The sequence below is a fragment of the Balaenoptera acutorostrata genome, chromosome 1, assembly GCF_949987535.1.
Source record: "Balaenoptera acutorostrata chromosome 1, mBalAcu1.1, whole genome shotgun sequence".
Taxonomy (NCBI): Eukaryota; Metazoa; Chordata; class Mammalia; order Artiodactyla; family Balaenopteridae; genus Balaenoptera; species Balaenoptera acutorostrata.
In genome coordinates this window covers 112,138,906-112,159,011 of record NC_080064.1, presented here as the reverse complement: position 1 = coordinate 112,159,011, position 20,106 = coordinate 112,138,906, and the positions used below count along the sequence as shown (strand labels likewise).

General features: G+C 38.9%; 3 protein-coding genes across 3 annotated transcripts; all 3 read left to right on the top strand.

Annotated features, from left to right (window-relative positions):
- Positions 1-2,658: 2,658 nt before the first annotated feature.
- LOC130707745 (small proline-rich protein 2E-like) lies at positions 2,659-2,874 on the top strand. The gene has a single exon (XM_057544588.1). The coding sequence runs from the start codon at positions 2,659-2,661 to the stop codon at positions 2,872-2,874; it is 216 nt and encodes a 71-aa protein (XP_057400571.1).
- A 5,982-nt stretch (positions 2,875-8,856) lies between these two features.
- Positions 8,857-9,367, top strand: LOC114236529 (small proline-rich protein 2E-like). Its single transcript, XM_028164117.2, has one exon. It carries the CDS (start codon positions 8,857-8,859, stop codon positions 9,043-9,045), a length of 189 nt encoding a protein of 62 aa, XP_028019918.1. The 3' UTR covers positions 9,046-9,367.
- A 5,961-nt stretch (positions 9,368-15,328) lies between these two features.
- On the top strand, positions 15,329-15,544 carry LOC130708235 (small proline-rich protein 2E-like). Its single transcript, XM_057546677.1, has one exon. It carries the CDS (start codon positions 15,329-15,331, stop codon positions 15,542-15,544), a length of 216 nt encoding a protein of 71 aa, XP_057402660.1.
- Positions 15,545-20,106: the final 4,562 nt, after the last annotated feature.

The window sequence follows — 20,106 nt, the reverse complement described above, 5'->3', positions numbered from 1 at the left end:
CATCTAGATTTCAGACCTTAGTGCTCTGATCTTCTCTCCCCTCCCAACCGCACTCTCAATCACTTATATGTGATGCTGTGAGTCTTACATGGGATCTTATATCTATTTTTGTTTTCACACAATTGAAATCTGATATTTACTTATGGACTACAACAGTTTTATTTCCTGATAAAGGAATTTTAAGCACACGAGAGCAGTCTAGGGAAGCATATATGTACATATATACATATAGAAATATGTTACAGAATGAGAGAGATGGGGGTGGGGAGAGAGAGAGAGAGAGAGAGAGAGAGAGAGAGAGAGAGAGAGAGAGAGAGAGAGAGATTACAAAGTTTGGTAAACTCAAAACCTGCAGAGCTGAAACGCTGCTGGAAGTCGATCCGACAGGGGAATTATCTTTTACCTGGGTGAAGTTCAGTCTTGTTCTAGTCTGGCCATCAGTGGATTGGATGAGGACTTCCCACCTTATAGAGGGCAACCACCTTTACTCAGGTCACTGCAGGTCACTGATTTAAAAAATACTCTCATCCAAAAGAATCTGTACAGGAGCACCCAGAATAATGTTTGACCAGATAACCAGGGACCCTGTGCCACTGAAGCTGACCCATAAATTAACCATCAAAACTTCCTTCCAGCACAGTAACAAATTGTATGAAGAAAATAGAGCAGGAAATAGGTTTATTTGACATATGTTTCACTGTGACCAAAATGGAAAATGTAAAAACTAAGTTAAAATTATAATAAAATTGTTATTAATGATTGAAAAATTGTATATGAATGGCAATGAACTTCAGTGACTGCATTTTTAATAAAGTGAGTTCAACTTCCTCTTAAATTTATCCCTAGATTTGCTGTGAAACAACATGTGTTTAAATAATTCATAAATATTAAATACATATAAAATTAGTTATTTGAATGGCATTGCATATTGGGATTCCCAATAATTTCAAAGGGATAGGAAGTCAGAAGATTTGAACGATCCTCTGGGGTTTCTTAAAGGTGAAGCAATCCAAAGAGGTTAGTTGGGAGAAATTAGGCAGGAGCAGGTGTTATATCACTTTTGGGCGGTATGAGCAAAAAGCTTGATTTCTGTTGAAAGTCTAGGGTCTGAGCTGCCAGCTCCTCTTAGTTATGGTAGCTCAGGTTATGCTCTTAGTGAATTCCTTTTGGCCTGAAGTAAAACAGTTTTATAAAGGTCACAGGAATCTAACTGCTGGAGGTTCATTATTTGAGGGAGCAAAGCAGTGAAAGGAGGACCCTAGAGGTCACCACTTTACTGAACGTGTCTAAGTATCATGATGGGACATCATCTGAGATGATCTGCTAACTTCCCTCAGTCCATTTTAGAAGAGGAGAAGAGACTTTGCTTGGCAAGCCATGAATAAATGGGAAATGCATTGTAAGAAAAACTTGATGTAAAGAGAAAGGTGTCACCACGTAGCCAGACATTTTTGAAACCAGTATGGGCATCAAAATGGTCACCAGATCAAGTGCAACTAGGAAGGCAGTTTTAGAAGTCAAGGAAGGTGAAAGATAGAAAAGGGTCATCTTCCCCAATAAAGAAAGGGAAATTTTGATTACAAGTTAGAGAACCTCCCAAATCCCCCCACTGCTATAAACCACAGAAACGGAGAGTTAAGGCAGGGACTCTGTGATTCATGAGAACGTAATCCATTGAGGAGATCCTGGAGCAGGACATTTCTTGTTTTCAGAGTCATTGCCAAGCCAGTTATGGATGGATTTGCATTTTGGTTGGGAAATGATTGGACCAGGCCAGTTTTGGCAGCTCCCCTTCCTCCTAGGTGGGACAGCAAGCCCCAATGAATAGGTCCTCTGCTGCATCACAGCCATCCTCCTGCTACTGTAGTCCCAATTGAATTTGGAGAACATGGTGAATAGGATTCTTTAGTTCAAATTTGTTCTTCAGCTTCTGAATGTAGCATTTATCCTGGAGACAGCAAATTTGATGGGTGCAAAGTTACCATATCATGGGTTTAATGCTCCTTATTGGATGGGAACTTGCAATTTGGGCACAAAGTTATATTGTATTTATTAGATTTCTGATACCTTGTTTGAATTCTTGTATTGAAGAAGAAATTAATAGGAAATTTTGACATGAAAGATAAAGAATAAAGTATTTTCCCTTTCCTGTGCCTTTTTGGTGTCCCTCTGCTGTGATGTTAGGGGCATTTATCTTAGAAGGTGTGAGGTCCTTCAGTTCTTCCTGATTGCCCTTTGCTCTATATATGTCATTCTGTTGGTACCTCATGAGAGAAGATGATGATAACAATTGCTTGTGAGCTTGCCCAGGATTTTAGAACTTGTGTTGGCCTTTTTTGAAGATGTTGTTTTCATGAAAAAAAAAAAAAGAAATTAAAGTAAAAACACCTGCTTGTTTCTTTCAAATAAAGATATTTTCTTTGGAAAAGTTGTGTGAGAAAAGAAAAGTTTTTCTCTGGGGTGATGTATCGATTTGCTAAAGAGCAAGAGAGAAGTCAGAAATTTATTAAAAGGTATTAAAGATATCAAAGCCCATGCTTAGAGATTGCCGAGATAGTATCTGTTGTTATTACACAAGCTTTTCCACTCCTCTCTGTAAGAATTCCTTCTTGTGAACACGGTCATATACTTTCTTTCAGATATTAAGACTCCAGAAAGATGTCTTCTGAACAGCAGCAGTGCACGCAGCCTTGCCAGCCACCTCCAGTGTGCCCACCTAAGGGCCCTGATCCTTGCTCACCTCCCAAGTGTCCAGAACCTTGCCCACGTATAAAGTGCCCTGAGCCATGCCCACCTCAGCAGTGCCAGCAGAAATGCCCTCCTGTGCCACCTCCCCAACAATGCCAGCAGAAGTGCCCACCCAAGAACAAGTAACAGCTTCAGCGTTTATATGGATCAGGAAAGGATAAGGACAATTGGCTCACCGAGTTCCACAGCTCCACCTTCATCTTCTCTTTAAAGCCTATCATGGATACAGAAGAAGCTTCTCCACCCTTCAGCCTGCAGTATGCGTGCGGTGATTCCTGTCCGTCAGAGGTTTCCTATCTGAGGCTGCGTTATACCGCTTCCCTCTGAGACGTACCCGAGAAAGCACCACAGAGCCTCAGAAGGAAGAGCAGCAGCTCTCCTCCTGGGCGCCCTCTGAGGAATCTGATGATGTCTTCTGTGTCTGTCTGTCACCTGGACAGGGGTTCCTACCAGCTGAGCATTTGTTCCTTATCCTCCACGTCTTGAATAAAATACAATTCTTTTGTTTGATGGTAAAAATATTTTCTTTCTTTTACAACCTGCTTTTTGCTATACCATATCATAATTTTGGTTGATTTCTATCCTTCTTTGACCCCACGTTTCAGGCTCTCACAAGAAGTTTCATCTGAATTTTGAGTCCTATCGATGATTATTTCTGTATAATTTCAAATCCAGGTTATTATTATTATTATTTTTTACATATTGGTTGATTGATTTGAGGAACAAATTGTTTAACTCCTCAGGATTTGAATCCCTTCTTAAAATGTAGGGAAAATCACATTTAGAGTGCCCACTTTCTTATGCTTAGAAATTAAATGAATCTGTGTAATTCAGTTAGCACAATGATGGACACATAATTAGCATTTTGTGAGGTGGCCCATCATCACTGTCTGCTTCATCATCACCATCACCACCATCACCACCATCACCGCCACCGCCATGTTTGCTCCAGCAGGAAAGTGGCTCAGACATACCTAGTACAGAAAACAGGGAGATTCTTAAACTCTATTACCCTTTCATATTCTGTGTTCATTTTCCTTTCCAATTTAACTGTATTTTTAAAAAACATCTTTATTGGAATATAATTGTTCTGCACTGGTGTGCTAATTTCTGCTTTATAACAAAGTGAATCAGCCATACATATACATATATCCCTATATCTGCTCCCTTTTGCATCTCCCTTCCTATCCCATACCTCTATGTGGTCACAAAGCACCGAGCTGATCTCCTTGTGCTATGTGGATGCTTCCCACTAGCTATTGATTTTACATTTGGTAGAGTATATATGTCCATGACACTCTCTCACTTCGTCCCAGCTTACCCTTCTCCCTTCCCGTGTCCTCAAGTCCATTCACTATGCCTGTGTCTTTAATCCTGTCCTTCCCCTAGGTTCTTCACAATTTTTTTTTTTTTTACATTCCATATATATATTATCATACGATATTTGTTTTTCTCTTTCTGACTTCCTTCACTCTGTATGACAGACCTCAGGTCCATCCACCTAATTACAAAAAACTCAATATCTTTTCCTTTTATGACTGAGTAATATTCCATTGTATATATGCACCACATTTTCTTTATTCATTCATCTGTCGATAGACACTTAGGTTGTTTCCATGTCCTGGCTATTGTAAATAGAGCTGCGATGAAGATTGTGGTACATGACTATTTTTGAATTATGGTTTTGTCAGGGTATATGCCGAGTAGTGGGATTGCTTGCCCATATGGTAGCTCTATTTTTAGTATTTAAGGAACCTGTACACTGTTCTCCATAGCGGCTGTATGAATTTACATTCCCACCAAGAGTGCAACAGAGTTCCCGTTTCTCCACACCCTCTTCAGCATTTGTTATTTGTAGATTTTTGATGATGGCCATACTGACCAGTGTGAAGTGATACCTCATTATAGTTTTGATTTGCATTTCTCTAATGATTAGTGAGGTTGAGCAGGCTTTTATGTGTTTGATTTCAATCTGTATATCTTTTTTTGAGAAATGTCTATTGAAGTCTTCTGTCCATTTTTGGATTGGTTTGTTTGTTTTTTTGATAATGAGCTGCATGTGCTGCTTGTAAATTTTGGAGACTAATCTGCTGTCAGTTGCTTCGTTTACAAATATTTCCTCCCATTCTGAGGGTTGTCTTTTCGTCTTGTTTATGGTTTGTTTGTTGTGCAAAAGCTTTTAAGTTTCATTTGGTCCCATTTGTTTATTTTTCTTTTTATTTCCGTTTCCCCAGGAGGTGGGTCAAAAAGGATCTTGCTGTGATTCTTTTCGTAGAGTGTACTGCCATTGTTTTCCTCTAAGAGTTTGATAGTGTCTGGCCTTACATGGAAGTCTTTAATCCATTTTGAGTTTATTTTTGTGTATGGTGTTAAGGAGTGTTGTAATTTCACTCTTTTACATGTAGTTGTCCAGTTTTCCCAGCACGACTTATTGAAGAGGCTGTCTTTTCTCCATTGTATATTCTTGCCTCCTTTATCAAAAATGAGACCATATGTATGTGGGTTTATCTCTGGGCTTTCTGTCCTGTTCCATTGATCTATATTTCTCTTTTTGTTCCAGTACCATACTGTCTTGATTACTGTAGCTTTGTAGTATAGTCTGAAGTCCAGGAGCCTGATTCTTTCAGCTCCATTTTCTTTCTCAAGTTTGCTTTTGCTATTTGGGGTCTTTTTTGTTTCCATAGAAATTGTGAAAGTTTTTGTTCTAGTTCTGTGAAAAGTGGCATTGGTACTTAGATCAGTGTTGCATTGGATCTGTAGATTGCTTTGGGTAGTATAGTGATTTTCACAATGTTGAATTTTTAAAAATATGAAAGTACTAATCACTAAATGCATTGACATGAAAATGTACAAAATTGGACAGTTAGGAGTACATGTTGGGGAGCAAAGGGTAATATGGCAGGTTGAGGGGACTGGAGGGTTGAAGGAGAAGACAGAAAATGAGCATGAAAATACATTTTTAAAATTACTGTCTTTTAAAGACCTAAAACACATCTGGACAGAGTAGAAGAAAGAAAAGAGATCAGCCCTAAGTTTGTAGGTCACCTAGATTTCAGACCTTTAGTGCTCTGATCCTCTCTCCCCTCCCCAAACCTACTCTCAGTCACTTACACGTGATGGTGTGAGTCTTAAATGGTATCTTCCATTTCTTTCTGGTTTCACACAATTTAAATCTGATATTTATTGTTGGAATAAAAAGTATTTATTTTCCTGATAAAGGAATTTTAAGCATATGACAGCAGTCTAGGGGAGTGTTGGGGTCAGGTGATATGGGACATCCTGATTCTATTAAAAATGTGTTACCACGTTCTACAGTAACATAAAGCCAGTGTTGAAAACTTTTCCTAAATGAGACAGGGCTGCTCACCAGCCATGACCCATAAAGAAAAGTTTCAGTGCCCAAGGGGACAGAGGATAGTACAGGTCCTGGACTGAAAAGGCAGAAATGAAATCTTTTGCCAGGATTGGAGAACATACTAGGGCATTGTTTCTTGAACTTCAGTTATTCCCTAAAGGCTCATTATAGTTGTTATAATTACACATCACAAGTATCATGTAATATTGATAATTTGTACTTTAAATTCACTTTAAACTAACTTTTTGAATTTTTAATTTAATTGGCCATAGGGAGTCAAGTGCATGAAACGACAGAAGAAATATTCAATTTACATATATGTATGTATATATGCATATATATATGAATAGAGAGAGAGACACTCACACACACATAGCAAGAGAGAGAGAGAGAGAGAAGAGACAGAGAAAGAGACAAATATAGAGAGAGAGATTAGGAAGGCTGGAAAGTCCAAAATATGCCGGGCCAACCCTAGCTGGAAGGCCATCAGGCAGGGGAATTGTCTCTTACCTGGATGGGGGAGGGGTCAGGCTTTTGTTCTATTCAACAGACTATATGAGGCCTACCCACTTACAGAGGGCAAACTCCTTTACTCAGGGCACTGATTTAAATATCACTCTCATCTAAAAGCATCCTTAGAGAAAAAGCCCGAAAAAAGATTGACCAAATATTTGAGCAACCTGTTCCAGTCAAGTTGACCCATAAAAAATATCAAAAATTCCTTCCAGCACATGGACAAACTGTATAAAGAAAGTAGAGCAGGAAATAGGTTAATTTCACGTATATTCCACTGTGATCAATATGGAAGAATCTACAGATAGGTTAACATTATAGTAAAATTATTATTAACCATTAAGAAGTAGTGTATGAATGGCAATTAACATCAACGACCGAATTATTAATAAAGTGATTTCAACTATCTCTTGAATTTACCCCTAGATTTGATGTGAATCAATGTTCTTAAATAATTCATAAATAATAAATAGATTTAAAACTCGTTATTTGAATGGCATTGCCTATTAGATAGGGTTTTCCAATGATTTCGAAGAGACAGGAAGCCAGAAAATTTAAACACTCGTCTGAGCTTTCTTCAAAAGTTGAAGAATCCAAAGAGGTCCTTTGGGGGAAATTAGGTAGGAGCAGGTGGGATGTCACGTTTGGGAGGTATGAGTAAAAGGCTTGGTTTCTATTGTAAGTCTAGGTTCTGATCTGCCAGCTGATTGGAATTATGGTAGGTGATGCTACGCTGCTAGTGAATTCCTTGTGGCCGGAAGTGAAACAGATTTATAAAGTTCGTAGGAATCTGACTGTTGGATGTTCTTAATCTGAAGGAACAAAGCAGTGAAAGGAGGGCCCTAGAGGTCACCACTTTACTAAACGTATCTAAGTATCATGATGGGAAGTCATCTGAGATCATCTGCAAACATCTCTCAGTCCATTTTAGAAGAGGAGAAGAGATTTCACTTAGCAAGCCGTGGATCAAGGCGAAATGTATTGTAAGAAGGACTTGAGGTAAAGGGAAAGGTGTCACCAGGTAGCCAGGCCATTTTCAAACCAGTATGTACAACAAAATGGCCACCAGATCAAGTGCAACTAGGCAGGCAGTTTTAGAAGTCAAAGAAGGTGACAGATAGAAAAGGGTCATCTTCCCCAATCAAGAAAGGGAACACTTGCCTACAAGTTAGAGAACCCCTGAAATTCTCCCACTGCCATAAACCACTGAAACGGAGAGCTAAGGCAGGGACTCTGTGAGTCATGAGAACATAATCTAGTGAGGAGATCCTGGCGCAGGACATTTCCTGTTTTCAGAGTCCCTGCCAAGCCAGTTATGGATAGATTTGCATCTGGGTTGGGAAATGACTGCACGAGGCTAGTTTGGACAGCTCCGCTTCCCCTTGGGTGGGGCAGCAAGCCCCAATAAAAAGGTCCTCTGCTGCACGACAGCTATCCTCCTGCTACTCGAGTTCCGATTGGCTTTGGAGAACCTGGTGAGTCTGATTCTTCCATTCAACTTTGTTCTCGGGCCCCCGAATGTTGAGTTTATGCTGGAGACAGCAAATTTGATGGGTCCAAAGTTATGATCATGGGTATAATGCTACTTAGTGGATGGGAACTTGGAATATGGGCACAATATTATATTGTATTTACTAGATTTCTGATACCTAGTTTGAATTCCTCTATTGAAAAAGAAATTAATAGGAAATTTTGACATGAAGGGATAAAGAGCAAAGCGTTTACCTTTTTCTATACCTTTTTCTTGGACCTCTGCTGTGATTTCAGAGGCACTTATCTTAGAAGGTGTGAGGCTCTTACATTCATCCTGATTGCCCTTTGCTCTGTACAAAGTCATCCTGTGGGTCCTCATGAGAGAAAATGGTGATAGGAATTGCTTGTGAGCTTGCCCAGAATTTTAGAACTTTTGATAGCCTTTTAAAAATATGTTGTATTCATAAAAAAAAAAAAAGAAATAAGAAAAACTGAAACCATCGCTTGTTTCTTCAAAACAAAGATATTTTCTTTGGAAAATTGTATGAGAAAAGAAAGTTTTCTCTAGGCTGATGAATAGATTTGCTAAAGAACGAGAGAGATGTCAGAAATTCATTAAAAGGTATTAAAGCAATTAAAACACATGCTTAGAGATTGGAGACATACTGTCTGTTTGTGTTACACAAGCTATTGCTCTTCTCTATGTAGGGATTCCTTATTGTGAACACGGTCATATAATTTCTTTCAGATATTAAGACTCCAGAAAGATGTCTTCTCAAGAGCAGCAGTGCAAGCAGAAGTGCAAGACACCTCCAGTGTGTGTAACTAAGTGCCCTGATCCTTGCTCACCTAAGAAGGATTCAGACCCTTGCCCACCTCAGCCGTGCCAGCAGAAATGCCCTCCTGTGACACCTACCCAGAAATGTCAGCAGAAGTGCCCACCCAAGGACAAGTAACAGCTTCAGCTTTTATCTGCATCTGGAAAGGATAAGGGCAATCGGCTGACCTAGTTCCACAGCTCCACCTTCATCTTGTCTTCAAAGCCTATCATGGATACAGAAGAATCTTTCCACCCTTCAGCCGGCAGTCTGCGTGTGGTGATTCCTGACGGTCAGAGGTTTCCTATCTTAGTCTGCAATACCGCTTCCCTCTTGAGCTACCCGAGAAAGCACAACAGAGCCTCAGGAGGAGAAGCAGCAGCTCTCCTCCTGGGGGCTCTCTGAGAATTCTCTCGCTGTCTTCTCTGTCTGTCTGTCACCTGGGCCGCAGTTTCTACCAGATGAGCAATTGTTACTTATCCTTCATTTCCTGAATAAAATACATTTCTTCTTGTGATGGTAAAAGTATTTTCATTCTTTTAAAACCTGCTTTTAGCAATATTATATCATAATTTTGGTTGATTTCTATCCTTCTTCGATCTCAATTTTCAGGCTCTCACAGTCAGTGTTATCTGAATTTAGAGTTATATAGATGATTGTTTGTATATAATTTCAAATCCAGGTTATTTTCTTAATTATTTCTTGATTGATTTGAGGAAAAAACTATTTTACTCCTCAGAAGTTCAACCCCTCTACAAAATGTGGGGAAAACCACATTTACAGTGTCTACTTGCTTAGGCATAACATTTACATGAATGTTTGTAATTCAGTTGGCACAATGCCGGGCATATAATTGGCATTTGAGAGGCGGCTGATCATCATTGTCTCTGTCATCATCACCATCACCACCATCCCCACCACCACTATGTTTGCTCCAGTAGGAAAGAGGCTCAGACATACCTAGTACAGCACAGAAAGAGATTCTTAAACTATATTACACTTTCATATTCTGTGTTCCTTTTTTATTCCAACTTAACTGTATTTATAATCTGATATGACACATTAAATGCTTTGGGAAATATTGGGATATTGTGCATAAAATTATAGTAGTTCTGAAAACACGGGTAGTACAAATAAAAGGAAGTCTAAAGGGCCCTTACCAGGCAAAGTCCTGCCTGCTCTCCATGTGCACAACATGCTCTTCTTACCGTGAAACTCAACAACCTCAGGGTCTCATTATAGTTTTTCACCTCTGAAGTTACTTTCTTGATTGATTTGACCCCACCTTTGAGGTCCACTGGGGTATCCAATGTGTTTATCTAGATTTACAAAATGACTGTTGCTATGCAGCTTGTTTTCTAAGTGCTTAGCTTACTGGTCCAGTAAGTTGTGAAAAGGGATGTGTTCTTTCAGTATATCTCTTCTTATGGTTCTGGAAGTAAAGGAGTCTAAGATTTCAGAACTGCAGAAGGAAAAGATCCCCAGATTACTGCCCAAAGCTCATCAGAGTATTACATGAGTGAGAAATCAACACTGATATTTGGGAGTTGTCTCTACTTTAGTTAGTGTAATTTGACCTGACAGAGAAACTAGTTCTGTGAGGTGGGATGGCCTGTAAGAAAGCTTAAAATTAGGGCATTGGATTAAGAGTCTGGAGGTATTTGGCAAGGAATCTGATATTGGAAGCCATAAATGTGGTGATGCATTTTATTCAATGGCAAAATGTTTGCAGTAATGTTTGTCCATGGTATCCTGAGAGGCAGACCAAATGTTGGTCACTTGTTGACTTGACCAGGGTATTTCAATAGATATATGTTCAGGAAAATCTTTCTGGTTGGCAGGTCAGAAATTAAAAAAATTGAAAAGAAAAAGATACAGCCCAGATATTCAAAGCCTTGTTGAATTAGGAAACTCAAAACTTGTAAGCCCTAAAGTTTAAGAGATGAGATTAGAAGTGGTTTTGAAGTTGAAGTCCAATTTCAGTTGACTGTAACAATAGAGAAAAGATACAGAAGATGTAGTCTTTCCACCTGTGTGCCAGGGAGCCTCATGGTCATTGTATTATGTTCAGGGATCAAGGCAGCGATTTAATCAGGCCAGAAAATTACTTCCAGAAAAGGACCTGAGTGAGGTCCCTAGGACATAGAAATGATTGGAGGAATGAATTATGTCAGGTGCCTACTAAGTTTTTGAGGGAATTGACAACTAAATAAACTATATGCCAAAACAAAAAAGACTGATTTTTCAAGAATTGTAATGACTTTCCAGCCCTCCTTTCCCCACTTTCCACCGTACCTATTTCAGATGTGGTCAGTACAGGTGATTAAAAGTGAATATCCCCTATGAGGTGGATACAGGGCCCCAGAGAATAATGGATAAGGGAAGCTCTCTCAGAGAATAGTATCAGAGCCTAAGAGAGGCAAGGAGGAGAAGGAACACAGAGCTTCTCAAACGTTGTTACTCTTTTGTATGATGGCTATCCTTTCATCTTTTCCCTCCAGGTTTATTGAGGTATAATTGATTAAATTGTACACATTATGGTGTATAATGTGATGATTTGACATATGTGTACTTTGTGCGGTGATTACCACCATAGGTTACATAATACATTAATTACTTCAACAGTAGCCATTTAACTGTGTGTATCTCTGAGTGTTTGCCTGTGTGTGTGTGTGCGTGTGTGTGTGTTTGTGTTTGGTGAGAATGCTTAAGGTCTACTTTCTCAGCAAGTTTCAAGTACACAACACAGTGTTATTATCTAGACTCACCATGCTGTACCTCAGACTCCCAGAGCTTATTCATCGTATGATTGCAGACTTGTACCCTTTGCCCAACATCTCCATTTTTCCCCCATCCCCCAGGCCCTGCTGACCACCATTCTATTCTCTGTTTCTGTGACATCCCTGAGTTTGGCAACATAATCCTAAATAAACATTGGCTCACAGAAGAAATAAGAAATACATATAAAATACTTTGTGATGAATGTAAATGAAAAGAAAACATAGAAGAACTTTACGGATAAATGTAACACAGCACATAGAGAGCAACTTGTGGCTGGAGGCATGTGTTTTACAGAAGATAAAATTTCTCAAATCAGTAACCTGAAAGACATGTATGCATGTGTGTGGGTTTATGAAAATTGAAAACTCCTAACACTAAAAACAGCAAAATATAAGCAGTGATTATTTTTGGCCGTTTAATAAATGTGCTTATTTTTGAACAGCTTTAGGTTTTCCCCATTGTATTATATGAGGTAATATCATTTCTATAACAATTTATCATAATATTTAAAAAATATATAGTAGTCAGTGAAGATGTGGCTGAGATGGAGGGAAAGGTTATGTCCTGGCCTTCTGGCGCATGCCCAGCTGGTGACTATTTCACAGGTTTCAAGTGTCTCCTCTTTCTCTTCCTCTCCTCCTCATTGTCCTCGTCTTCCTCCTTTCCCGTTATAAAACCACATTCCTGATTATCTTCCTGATTATTTGGCCAAGAGAAGTTACTAGGCCACTTCTTCCTCTTGACTGCAGGAAGAATTATGAAAGATATTAAAGGACTATTACTAAATGCATGGGCAACATTTCAAAGTACTAAATTGAACAGTTAAGGTGTATATATTGGGCAGTGAAGGTAATATGGCCGGTGGAGGTTTCCGGAGAGTTGAAGAAGAAGACAGAGAATAAACGGTGGAAAAAATTTTTTTCTATTACTGTCTTCAAAGCCATAAAGCATGTTTGGAAAGAGCAGAAGAAAGCAAGTATATCAGATGAGCCCTAAGTCCATATTTCATCTAGATTTCAGACCTTAGTGCTCTGATCTTCTCTCCCCTCCCAACCGCACTCTCAATCACTTATATGTGATGCTGTGAGTCTTACATGGGATCTTATATCTATTTTTGTTTTCACACAATAGAAATCTGATATTTACTTATGGAGTACAACAGTTTTATTTCCTGATAAAGGAATTTTAAGCACACGAGAGCAGTCTAGGGAAGCATATATGTACATATATACATATAGAAATATGTTACAGAATGAGAGAGATGGGGGGGGGGAGAGAGAGAGAGAGAGAGAGAGAGAGAGAGAGAGAGAGAGATTACAAAGTTTGGTAAACTCAAAACCTGCAGAGCTGAAACGCTGCTGGACAGTCGATCCGACAGGGGAATTATCTTTTACCTGGGTGAAGTTCAGTCTTGTTCTAGTCTGGCCATCAGTGGATTGGATGAGGACTTCCCACCTTATAGAGGGCAACCACCTTTACTCAGGTCACTGATTTAAAAAATACTCTCATCCAAAAGAATCTGTACAGGAGCACCCAGAATAATGTTTGACCAGATAACCAGGGACCCTGTGCCACTGAAGCTGACCCATAAATTAACCATCAAAACTTCCTTCCAGCACAGTAACAAATTGTATGAAGAAAATAGAGCAGGAAATAGGTTTATTTGACATATGTTTCACTGTGACCAAAATGGAAAATGTAAAAACTAAGTTAAAATTATAATAAAATTGTTATTAATGATTGAAAAATTGTATATGAATGGCAATGAACTTCAGTGACTGCATTTTTAATAAAGTGAGTTCAACTTCCTCTTAAATTTATCCCTAGATTTGCTGTGAAACAACATGTGTTTAAATAATTCATAAATATTAAATACATATAAAATTAGTTATTTGAATGGCATTGCATATTGGGATTCCCAATAATTTCAAAGGGATAGGAAGTCAGAAGATTTGAACGATCCTCTGGGGTTTCTTAAAGGTGAAGCAATCCAAAGAGGTTAGTTGGGAGAAATTAGGCAGGAGCAGGTGTTATATCACTTTTGGGCGGTATGAGCAAAAAGCTTGATTTCTGTTGAAAGTCTAGGGTCTGAGCTGCCAGCTCCTCTTAGTTATGGTAGCTCAGGTTATGCTCTTAGTGAATTCCTTTTGGCCTGAAGTAAAACAGTTTTATAAAGGTCACAGGAATCTAACTGCTGGAGGTTCATTATTTGAGGGAGCAAAGCAGTGAAAGGAGGACCCTAGAGGTCACCACTTTACTGAACGTGTCTAAGTATCATGATGGGAAATCATCTGAGATGATCTGCTAACTTCCCTCAGTCCATTTTAGAAGAGGAGAAGAGACTTTGCTTGGCAAGCCATGAATAAATGGGAAATGCATTGTAAGAAAAACTTGATGTAAAGAGAAAGGTGTCACCACGTAGCCAGACATTTTTGAAACCAGTATGGGCATCAAAATGGTCACCAGATCAAGTGCAACTAGGAAGGCAGTTTTAGAAGTCAAGGAAGGTGAAAGATAGAAAAGGGTCATCTTCCCCAATAAAGAAAGGGAAATTTTGATTACAAGTTAGAGAACCTCCCAAATCCCCCCACTGCTATAAACCACAGAAACGGAGAGCTAAGGCAGGGACTCTGTGATTCATGAGAACGTAATCCATTGAGGAGATCCTGGAGCAGGACATTTCTTGTTTTCAGAGTCATTGCCAAGCCAGTTATGGATGGATTTGCATTTTGGTTGGGAAATGATTGGACTAGGCCAGTTTTGGCAGCTCCCCTCCCTCCTAGGTGGGACAGCAAGCCCCAATGAATAGGTCCTCTGCTGCATCACAGCCATCCTCCTGCTACTGTAGTCCCAATTGAATTTGGAGAACATGGTGAGTAGGATTCTTTAGTTCAAATTTGTTCTTCAGCTTCTGAATGTAGCATTTATCCTGGAGACAGCAAATTTGATGGGTGCAAAGTTACCATATCATGGGTTTAATGCTACTTATTGGATGGGAACTTGCAATTTGGGCACAAAGTTATATTGTATTTATTAGATTTCTGATACCTTGTTTGAATTCTTGTATTGAAGAAGAAATTAGTAGGAAATTTTGACATGAAAGATAAAGAATAAAGTATTTTCCCTTTCCTGTGCCTTTTTGGTGTCCCTCTGCTGTGATGTTAGGGGCATTTATCTTAGAAGGTGTGAGGTCCTTAAGTTCTTCCTGATTGCCCTTTGCTCTATATATGTCATTCTGTTGGTACCTCATGAGAGAAGATGATGGTAACAATTGCTTGTGAGCTTGCCCAGGATTTTAGAACTTGTGTTGGCCTTTTTTGAAGATGTTGTTTTCGTGAAAAAAAAAAAAAAGAAATTAAAGTAAAAACACCTGCTTGTTTCTTTCAAATAAAGATATTTTCTTTGGAAAAGTTGTGTGAGAAAAGAAAAGTTTTTCTCTGGGGTGATGTATCGATTTGCTAAAGAGCAAGAGAGAAGTCAGAAATTTATTAAAAGGTATTAAAGATATCAAAGCCCATGCTTAGAGATTGCCGAGATAGTATCTGTTGTTATTACACAAGCTTTTCCACTCCTCTCTGTAAGAATTCCTTCTTGTGAACACGGTCATATACTTTCTTTCAGATATTAAGACTCCAGAAAGATGTCTTCTGAACAGCAGCAGTGCACGCAGCCTTGCCAGCCACCTCCAGTGTGCCCACCTAAGGGCCCTGATCCTTGCTCACCTCCCAAGTGTCCAGAACCTTGCCCACGTATAAAGTGCCCTGAGCCATGCCCACCTCAGCAGTGCCAGCAGAAATGCCCTCCTGTGCCACCTCCCCAACAATGCCAGCAGAAGTGCCCACCCAAGAACAAGTAACAGCTTCAGCGTTTATATGGATCAGGAAAGGATAAGGACAATTGGCTCACCGAGTTCCACAGCTCCACCTTCATCTTCTCTTTAAAGCCTATCATGGATACAGAAGAAGCTTCTCCACCCTTCAGCCTGCAGTATGCGTGCGGTGATTCCTGTCCGTCAGAGGTTTCCTATCTGAGGCTGCGTTATACCGCTTCCCTCTGAGACGTACCCGAGAAAGCACCACAGAGCCTCAGAAGGAAGAGCAGCAGCTCTCCTCCTGGGCGCCCTCTGAGGAATCTGATGATGTCTTCTGTGTCTGTCTGTCACCTGGACAGGGGTTCCTACCAGCTGAGCATTTGTTCCTTATCCTCCACGTCTTGAATAAAATACAATTCTTTTGTTTGATGGTAAAAATATTTTCTTTCTTTTACAACCTGCTTTTTGCTATACCATATCATAATTTTGGTTGATTTCTATCCTTCTTTGACCCCACGTTTCAGGCTCTCACAAGAAGTTTTATCTGAATTTTGAGTCCTATCGATGATTATTTCTGTATAATTTCAAATCCAGGTTATTATTATTATTTTTTTTACATATTGGTTGATTGATTTGAGGAACAAATTGTTTAACTCCTCAGGATTTGAATCCCTTCTTAAAATGTAGGGAAAATCACATTTAGAGTGCCCACTTTCTTATGCTTAGAAATTAAATGAATCTGTGTAATTCAGTTAGCACAATGATGGACACATAATTAGCATTTTGTGAGGTGGCCCATCATCACTGTCTGCTTTATCATCACCATCACCGCCATCACCACCATCACCGCCACCGCCATGTTTGCTCCAGCAGGAAAGTGGCTCAGACATACCTAGTACAGAAAACAGGGAGATTCTTAAACTCTATTACCCTTTCATATTCTGTGTTCATTTTCCTTTCCAATTTAACTGTATTTTTAAAAAACATCTTTATTGGAATATAATTGTTCTGCACTGGTGTGCTAATTTCTGCTTTATAACAAAGTGAATCAGCCATACATATACATATATCCCTATATCTGCTCCCTTTTGTATCTCCCTTCCTATCCCATACCTCTATGTGGTCACAAAGCACCGAGCTGATCTCCTTGTGCTATGTGGATGCTTCCCACTAGCTATTGATTTTACATTTGGTAGAGTATATATGTCCATGACACTCTCTCACTTCGTCCCAGCTTACCCTTCTCCCTTCCCGTGTCCTCAAGTCCATTCACTATGCCTGTGTCTTTAATCCTGTCCTTCCCCTAGGTTCTTCACAATTTTTTTTTTTTTTTACATTCCATATATATATTATCATACGATATTTGTTTTTCTCTTTCTGACTTCCTTCACTCTGTATGACAGACCTCAGGTCCATCCACCTAATTACAAAAAACTCAATATCTTTTCCTTTTATGACTGAGTAATATTCCATTGTATATATGCACCACATTTTCTTTATCCATTCATCTGTCGATAGACACTTAGGTTGTTTCCATGTCCTGGCTATTGTAAATAGAGCTGCGATGAAGATTGTGGTACATGACTATTTTTGAATTATGGTTTTGTCAGGGTATATGCCGAGTAGTGGGATTGCTTGCCCATATGGTAGCTCTATTTTTAGTATTTAAGGAACCTGTACACTGTTCTCCATAGCGGCTGTATGAATTTACATTCCCACCAAGAGTGCAACAGAGTTCCCGTTTCTCCACACCCTCTTCAGCATTTGTTATTTGTAGATTTTTGATGATGGCCATACTGACCAGTGTGAAGTGATACCTCATTATAGTTTTGATTTGCATTTCTCTAATGATTAGTGAGGTTGAGCAGGCTTTTATGTGTTTGATTTCAATCTGTATATCTTTTTTTGAGAAATGTCTATTGAAGTCTTCTGTCCATTTTTGGATTGGTTTGTTTGTTTTTTTGATAATGAGCTGCATGTGCTGCTTGTAAATTTTGGAGACTAATCTGCTGTCAGTTGCTTCGTTTACAAATATTTCCTCCCATTCTGAGGGTTGTCTTTTCGTCTTGTTTATGGTTTGTTTGTTGTGCAAAAGCTTTTAAGTTTCATTTGGTCCCATTTGTTTATTTTTCTTTTTATTTCCGTTTCCCCAGGAGGTGGGTCAAAAAGGATCTTGCTGTGATTCTTTTCGTAGAGTGTACTGCCATTGTTTTCCTCTAAGAGTTTGATAGTGTCTGGCCTTACATGGAAGTCTTTAATCCATTTTGAGTTTATTTTTGTGTATGGTGTTAAGGAGTGTTGTAATTTCACTCTTTTACATGTAGTTGTCCAGTTTTCCCAGCACGACTTATTGAAGAGGCTGTCTTTTCTCCATTGTATATTCTTGCCTCCTTTATCAAAAATGAGACCATATGTATGTGGGTTTATCTCTGGGCTTTCTGTCCTGTTCCATTGATCTATATTTCTCTTTTTGTTCCAGTACCATACTGTCTTGATTACTGTAGCTTTGTAGTATAGTCTGAAGTCCAGGAGCCTGATTCTTTCAGCTCCATTTTCTTTCTCAAGTTTGCTTTTGCTATTTGGGGTCTTTTTTGTTTCCATAGAAATTGTGAAAGTTTTTGTTCTAGTTCTGTGAAAAGTGGCATTGGTACTTAGATCAGTGTTGCATTGGATCTGTAGATTGCTTTGGGTAGTATAGTGATTTTCACAATGTTGAATTTTTAAAAATATGAAAGTACTAATCACTAAATGCATTGACATGAAAATGTACAAAATTGGACAGTTAGGAGTACATGTTGGGGAGCAAAGGGTAATATGGCAGGTTGAGGGGACTGGAGGGTTGAAGGAGAAGACAGAAAATGAGCATGAAAATACATTTTTAAAATTACTGTCTTTTAAAGACCTAAAACACATCTGGACAGAGTAGAAGAAAGAAAAGAGATCAGCCCTAAGTTTGTAGGTCACCTAGATTTCAGACCTTTAGTGCTCTGATCCTCTCTCCCCTCCCCAAACCTACTCTCAGTCACTTACACGTGATGGTGTGAGTCTTAAATGGTATCTTCCATTTCTTTCTGGTTTCACACAATTTAAATCTGATATTTATTGTTGGAATAAAAAGTATTTATTTTCCTGATAAAGGAATTTTAAGCATATGACAGCAGTCTAGGGGAGTGTTGGGGTCAGGTGATATGGGACATCCTGATTCTATTAAAAATGTGTTACCACGTTCTACAGTAACATAAAGCCAGTGTTGAAAACTTTTCCTAAATGAGACAGGGCTGCTCACCAGCCATGACCCATAAAGAAAAGTTTCAGTGCCCAAGGGGACAGAGGATAGTACAGGTCCTGGACTGAAAAGGCAGAAATGAAATCTTTTGCCAGGATTGGAGAACATACTAGGGCATTGTTTCTTGAACTTCAGTTATTCCCTAAAGGCTCATTATAGTTGTTATAATTACACATCACAAGTATCATGTAATATTGATAATTTTTACTTTAAATTCACTTTAAACTAACTTTTTGAATTTTTAATTTAACTGGCCATAGGGAGTCAAGTGCATGAAATGGCAGAAGAAATATTCAATTCACATATATGTATGTATATATGCATATATATATGAATAGAGAGAGAGACACACACACACACACACAGCAAGAGAGAGAGAGAGAAAAGAGACAGAGAAAGAGACAAATATAGAGAGAGAGATTAGGAAGGCTGGAAAGTCCAAAATATGCTGGGCCAACCCTAGCTGGAAGGCCATCAGGCAGGGGAATTGTCTCTTACCTGGATGGGGGAGGGGTCAGGCTTTTGTTCTATTCAACAGACTATATGAGGCCTACCCACTTACAGAGGGCAAACTCCTTTACTCAGGGCACTGATTTAAATATCACTCTCATCTAAAAGCATCCTTAGAGAAAAAGCCCGAAAAAAGATTGACCAAATATTTGAGCAACCTGTTCCAGTCAAGTTGACCCATAAAAAATATCAAAAATTCCTTCCAGCACATGGACAAACTGTATAAAGAAAGTAGAGCAGGAAATAGGTTAATTTCACGTATATTCCACTGTGATCAATATGGAAGAATCTACAGATAGGTTAACATTATAGTAAAATTATTATTAACCATTAAGAAGTAGTGTATGAATGGCAATTAACATCAACGACCGAATTATTAATAAAGTGATTTCAACTATCTCTTGAATTTACCCCTAGATTTGATGTGAATCAATGTGCTTAAATAATTCATAAATAATAAATAGATTTAAAACTCGTTATTTGAATGGCATTGCCTATTAGATAGGGTTTTCCAATGATTTCAAAGAGACAGGAAGCCAGAAAATTTAAACACTCGTCTGAGCTTTCTTCAAAAGTTGAAGAATCCAAAGAGGTCCTTTGGGAGAAATTAGGTAAAAGCAGGTGGGATGTCACGTTTGGGAGGTATGAGTAAAAGGCTTGGTTTCTATTGTAAGTCTAGGTTCTGATCTGCCAGCTGATTGGAATTATGGTAGGTGATGCTACGCTCCCAGTGAATTCCTTGTGGCCGGAAGTGAAACAGATTTATAAAGTTCGTAGGAATCTGACTGTTGGATGTTCTTAACCTGAAGGA